This window comes from Panthera leo, chromosome A1 (assembly GCF_018350215.1).
Source record: "Panthera leo isolate Ple1 chromosome A1, P.leo_Ple1_pat1.1, whole genome shotgun sequence".
Lineage (NCBI taxonomy): Eukaryota > Metazoa > Chordata > Mammalia > Carnivora > Felidae > Panthera > Panthera leo.
Window position 1 is genome coordinate 173,485,890 of NC_056679.1, and position 8,365 is coordinate 173,494,254.

Sequence of the window (8,365 nt, forward strand, 5' to 3'; positions counted from 1 at the left end):
ATGGACGTGTTCATGAAGGGCCTGTCCATGGCCAAGGAGGGCGTCGTGGCCGCCGCTGAGAAAACCAAGCAGGGGGTCACCGAGGCCGCGGAGAAGACTAAGGAGGGCGTCCTCTACGTCGGTGGGCAAGGGGCAGGGCTTTGGGGCTACCGGTTCCGGTCCTTGGAGGGAGTGTGGCTGGGGTCCTTAGAGGGAGGGTGTGGGGGGGGGAGGGGTCTGGGCAGGAGAATATGAGTCAGCAGATGGGGCCGGGTCAGCAGGGGTCACCGAGGACACAGCCAGCTGAAGGAAGCCTGGGTCAGTGATGACACCTATGGGGAGGGGGGAATGGGGGAAGAGTTGGTGAGGGTGGGGTTCAGCTGAATGGCCAGGGACCCATGTATTGGTCAAAGCAGGTAGCCTTTTATTTTCCCCCTGGTTCTTCACATGATTAATAGTTACCTGGAGTTGGAGTTGAGCCCTTACTCTCTGCCAAGTATTGTGTCAAGTGCCATAATGCCCATTACCTCACTTTTTGCTCCCGGCCCATTCCACAGAGGTCTAACTATGGTGCTCAAGGTCACACAGCTGCTGAAACCTGAAGCTGGAGTTCGAGCCAAGCTTTATAAACTCCAAAGCCCCTCTCCTTGCAGGCCCTCCCTCCTGGGGCTCCCTGTTGACCCTCCTCTGCAGCTACTTCCATCTCTGACTTGCTCTGAGGGTCTTCCTGCCTGCCAATGCCTGTGGTTGCACCATTGCCCTCTCTCTGGGTCCATCCTCCTAGCAGCTTCCAGCTGTGTCAGGAGAAAGACCAAGTGGTTAAAATCTCTCACCCCAAGGGTGAGAGGAGAGGGAGCCCCCAGGGTCATCGGCATAAGGGGATGCAGGGCCCCAAACTGACAATTACTGAATTTATATGGTGGTTCAGGGCTTACTAGTGTGTAGTAGGCAGAATTACCCTTCATGTGTGTGTTGAAGAGGGCTGGTTAATTCGCCCAGGTTTGTGGTAGATTTGGGATTGTGGCGATGTGCAAAATGTTTGTTGACTTCTTGCTATCTATGTACTAGGAGCTGCTGACTTTCCGGATAGCGATACAGATCATTCCCATAGTGGCATGTGACATCAAGTGGCTGGGATGGGGACCACTTCAGTAGGGGAACCCAAGGAGGTGGCATTTGAGCTGAACCCCAAAGAATAAGGAGCTGGGTGGGGGAGGGGAGTGGAGGAAGCAGAAAAGGCCTGAAGGAGACAAGCCTGGAGAGCAGAGGGCAGGAAGCAATGGTAGGGGATGAGATCAGAAAAATGGGCAAGAGCCAATTCATGAGAGAGCCCTTGTGGGCCAGGGCAAAGGATTATTACAACTGCCACGAGAGATGGTAAGCTAGGGACAGACATGATCTGATTTCAGCGTAGAAAGATTCCTCAGGCTTTTGGGGAGAGACCAAATGCAGGGAGGCCTGCTGGGAGCTGGTATAGCTGAAGCTAGGGCACAGGTGATGGAGACAAGGCAGGGGCTTGAGCCCACACCTGCCAGGCCCCAGCTTTGGCCTCCCCCCTGCCTCCCCCCTGCCTCCCCCCTGCCTCCCCCCTGCCTCCCCTTACCCAGCCCTTTCACTTCTATATGGATCCCTGGCTCCCTGACACAGTCTCCCTGCTAACAGACTCAAAGCACCCCCTTCCCCTTAGTTTGGCACCTCCTACTCCTCCCCCTGCCCAGGAACACCTGACGGCCCCCTGTTCCTACACATTAAAACCTCAGCTTCCTATAGCCGCAGTTCATGGTCCCACCTCAGTCTGTATTTCCATCTCTGCAGATGCACAGACAGCATTGATGTGCTCTGTGCAGGTCCAGAAAGCACACCTCATTGTACCTGTCCGCATGGTTTCTGGTGCCTGAGATACCCTCCCCCACCCCCGCCCCCACCCCCACCCCCACCCCCAGTCTCCTTTCTGCATATCTGCCTGTTCCCCATTTGTCAAGGCACAGACAGTGCTCTCTCCCCCCTTCACGTACCCTTGGAGGCTAGAAGTCCCCTCCCCACTACATGAGTTCCAGGACACCAAATCTGCCCTTCTCTTATCCCCATCCGACAGTGAGCCATTGGCCTGGGGCGGGGCACAGAGCAGGTGCCAACAAATGTTTGTGGGAGGAATGATTGTGTACAAGCAGCCCGCCCCCTGCTGTCTCGGTCTGGCTGACCTTAGCCCGGAGGATCCTGCCTTCCCATGCTGCCCTCTCCTCCTTCCACCAGCCTCAGCCCTACTAGACACCCATTTACCTATTCTGGGGTCTGCCAGCTGTTGCCTGCACTGCCAGATCCTCAGTATAGCAGACTCCCCACTTCCCTGAGGGCTCCTGCCCCCCACGTCAGATCACGCCATCTTGCCTTTCCCAGCAGCTACCCTCCCAAGAAGGCCTAGCCAATGCCATGGGTGTCAGTCCCCCTGACACCCATCGTGCACCTGAGACCCCTCACTTCAGCCAGAAGGAGAAATTCGCACCCCAGTTAGGAGAAGAGTCTTTAGTTGGAATGGAGTGGGAGCTGGCGGGGGTGAGTGTCCATAGGTGAGGTGTGGGCAGTCAGGCCTCAAGGACACCAGAGGAACCTTTCCAAATACGAACCTCCCAGCTCCAGCCCCACCCCCACCCCCACCCCCACCCCCACCCCCACCTGCTCACCCTGGTCGGATAGTTAAATGAAACCGGGGAAGTAGAGTGCTGGCTCTCAGGCGGCCTTCCCCAGAGGGGTGCGGGTATCATTTCAGGTGGAGAAGGGGCAGACTGTGGGGGAGAACTCGCAGTCCTCAGGGAGCAGGTGTGGAGGGTTCAGTGCAGTGATGAGGGATGTACCTGTGGGATTTGGGGGCCCAAAGAGGCGGTGATGAGGCCAGGATGCCCACTGTTGTCTGGATCCCTCTGCCCACTCTGTAAACCCCGTGCTTGCCAGAGTGTCTGTTCCCTCAGCTCGGAGTCCTTATGTGTGCTCCTTTTTGTCCCTGCAGGAAGCAAGACTCGAGAGGGGGTGGTACAAGGAGTGGCCTCAGGTACCAGCCCAGCCCTGGCACAGCCCCCTTCCCACACCTCGGGCCTGGGATCTGACTGGGATCTGGAGGTGGGGGGCTGGCGGTGGAAAAGGGTACCCCCAAAGATTCCTGAGAGTGTGCTCCATGAGGGAGGCAAGCCCTGGGACACCACGAGGGACAGATGCATCTCTGTCTGCTTTACCTTGGCCCCCAATCCCCTTCTCAAATCCTATACCTGCTCCAGTGGCTGAAAAAACCAAGGAGCAGGCGTCACATCTTGGAGGAGCCGTGTTCTCTGGGGCTGGGAACATTGCAGCAGCCACAGGCCTGGTGAAGAAGGAGGAATTTCCCACTGATCTGAAGGTGAGCTTTCCTCTCGCCTTGCACACGCGCACACACACACACACACGCACACACACACACACACACACGCCAGGCAGGCACACCTGTATGGGTGCCACACCTTGTCTCACGTTCTGCAGGGCCCTGCTAGACTCAGCTCAGAATGAGTCTGCATGAAGTTGTGTATGGGTGTTGTGCTTCCTGTGGCAGTGACCCAGATCTGATTGTATACATGTATCCTGCTTGTGAGCGTGACCTCGACCACTTAGGGCCATGTCTGTATGTCACTGATTGTTCATTCATTTCTTGTCATTCAATAAGTATCCATGCCAGAGAGGAATTATTCTAGGGGTTGCCACAGTGAATATGTTCATGGACCTGACACTGTAGTGGGAGAAGATAGACAGTAAAAAGCCAACCAATAAACAAGATGGTTTCAGACAGGGATAAGTGCTATGAAGAAAAGACAAAGGTGATGCGATAGAGAGTCAAGCGGTAAGGGGACTGCTTTAGTTGGGAGGGCTGCTCTGACAAGGTGACATTTGAGCTGACACCCAAGGGATGAGGCAAGCCATGCGAGAATTGTATTTCGGGCAGTAGGGACAGCATGTGCAAAGGCCCCGAGGCAGGCATGAGCAAGTGTTGGCCATGGAGGAGGGGCGAAATATGCATCACATATTTGTGCAGGCATGTCCCTCCAGGCGGGAGTGACAGTGGCTGTCCATGTGCGCATGAAGGCAAATACTTTCATTAGAATACACTACAGCGTAAAAGCTGTGATCTCTGAAGCGCGGCAGAGTTGGATTTGAATCCCAACTCCACTGCATCCTGACTGTGTGACCCTGGGCAGATCCCATCACATCTCTGAGCCTGATTCTTTGTCTTTAAGACAGAAGATGAATACAATAGGGCTCTAACATAGATTAGGGATAATACATATTGGAGGTTCTCAAAACTTATGTGCGCATCAGAATCTTCAGGAGGTCAGGTTAAAAGGCAGACTGTTGGCCACATCCCTAGAATTTCTGACTCTGTAGGTCTGAGATGGGACCCGAGAGTTTGCATTTCTAACAGGTACCCAGGTGATGCTGATGCCACAGGTTCAAGGACCACACTTTGAGAACCATTGAGGTAAAGAGCCTGACTTGCATTCAGTGAGTGCTTAGTAAAAGATGATAGCCCTGCCATCGTATGAGTGATCCATACCTGCCCCCAGGGGCGCACGTGACCACAGGTGTGCATGGGAGTGCACCACCGTGACAGTGCACTCTGTGGTCCTATATGTCTGCCAGACATTCCTCCTGTGAGGTGCTCCGTGTCTGTCCACATACAAGTGCAGACCGCCTTCGTGGGCGTGAGGGTCTCTTCAACTTTTGGTTTGGGAGATAAGGTACATTCTGCATGAGTGTATCCACTGGGCTCCGGGAGGAGAACCCACACCACCCTTCACTGCAGACATTTTACACAACTGGTCCTTTCCCCTGTTGGAAGTCTGGGACTTGACTCAGAACTTCTGGTTCAAGTCCTGCCTATGCATTTTACCAGCTGTGTGACTTCCCGTTTCTTATCATTATTTCCAGGGACCGCTCCCATTCATTGATGTCTTGTACGGGCAGGCAGTGTTCTAGACACGTTACATGGAGTAACTCCACAACTAGCTCACTTTATAGATGAAGGAACTGAAGCCCAGAGAGGTGAAGTGACTTGCCCAAGATCCCAGTTCCTGCCTGTCTCTCTAAGAAGGTGGTTGGGAGGATAAGCTCAGGTTACATCACCGGAGTAGCTTGGTGCCCCACAAGGCCGGCCCCTGTGCTGGGAGCTGGGGTGCTGAGAAATCCAGGTCTGAGTCTGAGTTGTCAGCCTCGAGGCTGTTTGTGAGAGGCCTTTGCACAGAACCATTTCTCTCAGGCCTCCTTCCTCCTACCAGCACTTGTGATACCTCTGCTCTAAGGGGGCTCAAGATCGTGGATTTCCTCTTTAAACAACAGCCCTTTGGGGTTACCGGGCATGGGGAACCCGTGCAAGTCCAGGATGCACATTTCTGAGTGTCTCCACTTCCCAGCCTGCTCGTGTGCATTATCGTGGGACCCTCCCCACATTCCTACTCTCATTTCCCATCCAAAGCAGCTGAGTTCACGGTGAAGTGACTTAACCTGATGCCAAATAGCTAGTGAGTGGCCAGGCTGGGATGTTTTTTAAGTAAACATTTTACTGAGGTACAACGTACACGCAGAAACCACACGACCCCATGAAATTTTCATAGAGGGAAACCCCCCCCCCATGTAACCAGCACCCACAGCAAGACACAGATCATCAGCCCCTCAGAAGCCTGCCTTAGACCTCCTTCCAGTCCCAAACCCCCCAGGCCCAGGCTAGGGTAAGATGAGTGAGGTGTCTGGGGCACAAAATTTGAAGGGGACACTCATTCTCGGGTCTCATTTGCATGGCCTTGAGAGTGAGTACCTTCTTAACATTTGTACCCTTATTCACCTCGCCTTTGTCCTGGCCCTGCCTCCCTCTCCAAGGGTAATTGCTTCTTGACTTCTGACACCACGAATGAGTTGGGTATTTTTCCACTTCATACAAATGTTATCATCAAGTACATGCTCTTCTGTACGTAGCTTCTTTCACTCAACACTGTGAGATTCAGCCATGTGTGGCATGCATTGTCATTCTTCATTCTTGTTACACATCAACTATTGTGTGATTAGCCATAGTGTACACCTCCATTCTACTGTTGTTGGACATTTGGGTCGTTTCCAAATGATGTGCTCAAGCTATTTGTTTTTAAAAAAGGTTTAAAGTTTATTTATTTGAGAGAGCAAGAAAGAGAGGGAGCAGGGAAGGAACAGAGAGAGACAGAGAGAGAGAATCCCAAGCAGGGCTCCTCACTGTCAGCAGGGAGCCTGATGCGGGGCTTAAACTCACAAACTGCAAGATCATGACCTGAGTCAAAATCAAGAGTCAGACACTTAACCAACTGAGCCACCCAGGTGCCCCACAAGCTGGGATTTTTAATACTGGGTGACTCTGAGCAAACTAATTTTTCCCCACCTCCCTCTTGGTGTACCCCATCTGTACACTGGGGGAAATGACCCAGGTCAGGAGCTATAAACTCATGTGCCCACAGGGCCCACCTACACTGGCAATGTGAAAGAACTAAAGCTACCTGGATAGGGGTAAGGCAACTAGACCACAGAGGTGGTCAGGCAGGCCTTCTCAGTGCCAGCCCCCCAGGATCCCAAGATTTTTACCTCTGCCCAGTAGGGAGGGACCGTGGTTATATGTGGAAAATGGGGAGGTGGTATACCCCCTACCTACAGATTCCCCCAGGGGTCCAGGAGTGTGCCAGCCCATATGTGGCCTTGTGCAGCCGTGCACACACCCCAGGTTATTGTGTGCGCTGTGGGCAGCTAGCTCAGTCTTGTGTTTGTGCACATACATGTGCTCACCTGCAGGTGGCTGGCCGTGTGTCTGGCAACCCCCTACTTGTGTGCCTGCTGGTCTGCACCCATCTGGGCAGCAGATGCAGGGGGGAGGGGAGAGTCTTAGCTCACACATCCAAGCAACACCATGAGCTGTTGCTTCCAGCTTATCTTAAAATAGCAACCGCTGAAGAAATCAGGCCACACAGGACCCTGGGGGAGGGATGGGTGGAAGGTGGCAAGGGAATGGCTCAGAGCTCCTGCCCAGCCCTGTCTCAGAGCTTCCATCTCCCTCCAGCCCAGAGGAGCCTCCAGGGTTGTCTCTGGGGTCCTGATGCCCAGCAGAGGCTGACACAAGGCAGGCAGGGATAAATGGGTGATTGAGCGTGCTCTCTCCCCATCCCATCCATCCAAGTGATGGAAGCGCAGGCGGCTACCAGGTACTGAGGGGACGGATATGGAGAGCCTTGTTTCCCCTTTCCACTCCCAGCTTCGTGGTGATCTGGGGTGATTTCACCCCTCACACCTTCACTCCACTTCTGAGGCACTCCAAATAAACAATTTAGTGAGAAATTCTGGTTGTACTGCCAACAAAGCCCAGCCTTCCCCCAATCAGCCAAAAGCTTCCCAGGGTACAAATTTCAGGAGCATCTCCAGCTGCCCTCATGGCTCTGTCCCTTCTCTGCCTGCAGCCAGAGGAAGTGGCCCAGGAAGCTGCTGAGGAACCACTGATCGAGCCCCTGATGGAGCCAGAAGGGGAGAGTTATGAGGAACCACCCCAGGTGAGGGGTGGCAGGGCTGGGTGGGGCTTTGGGCATCCTAGAAGATTGCCACCATCCCCAGCTAGGGTGGGAGGACCCTGGTAGGGTAGGGTTGGGCCAGGGAACTTCATACCCCCCTTTTCTAGAACCAGGCCCTAGGAGGTGGCAACAGAGAGGGAGGACAGATGGCGCCTAGCACTGGGCCCCAGGCACCCCTGCCCTGGAAAGTCCCAGCTTCCAGGTTCCTCCCCTGCCCAGGGAGAGGGGCGTGCACTGTTCCTCCTTGAAGGGGAGGAGTCTCAGGGCCAGAGCCTGGCCACTTGGTCTCCAACCACTTCCTCTTTTGCTCTTCCCCACTCCATCCCCCATCCCTCTACTGCAGGAGGAGTATCAGGAGTATGAGCCAGAGGCGTAGGGGCCCAGGACGGCCCCCCACCAGCAGCACAATTTCCTCCCTGTCCCCTGCCCCACCCCCCCAGAGCCAGGGCTGTCCTTCTACCCCTTCCCCCCAAACACGAGATCTTCCTTTGCTCCGAGGGGCTCCCTTGGAGCCTGTGTTGGTGTCTGTCCATCTGTCTGTCCTACCCGCCCGCGTCCAATCCTGGGGCGCGAACAGGGCCGGGGCTGTTGCCCCCACGTATGTTGCCCTCCTCCCCACCGCATCCCGTCCAACGTCTGCGCGGGTGTAGCATGTTCTATGTATTTTTAAACGAAGATCAGAAAGCGACGGCTCCCTCCACACATCCCTGACAGAGACTCTCCGAGGGCCCCCCCGGGCAGCCCAGAGCCCCCCACCCAACTCCCACAACGATCCCAAGAACGTGTTTTTTTTT

The 8,365-nt window shown here is 54.7% G+C and overlaps 1 protein-coding gene across 1 annotated transcript; it reads left to right on the top strand.

Moving 5' to 3' along the window:
- SNCB (synuclein beta) lies at positions 1–8,365 on the top strand. Its single transcript, XM_042907169.1, has 5 exons — positions 1–121; positions 2,984–3,025; positions 3,249–3,367; positions 7,464–7,553; positions 7,915–8,365. The coding sequence occupies exons 1-5, from the start codon at positions 1–3 to the stop codon at positions 7,945–7,947; spliced, it is 405 nt and encodes a 134-aa protein (XP_042763103.1). The 3' UTR covers positions 7,948–8,365.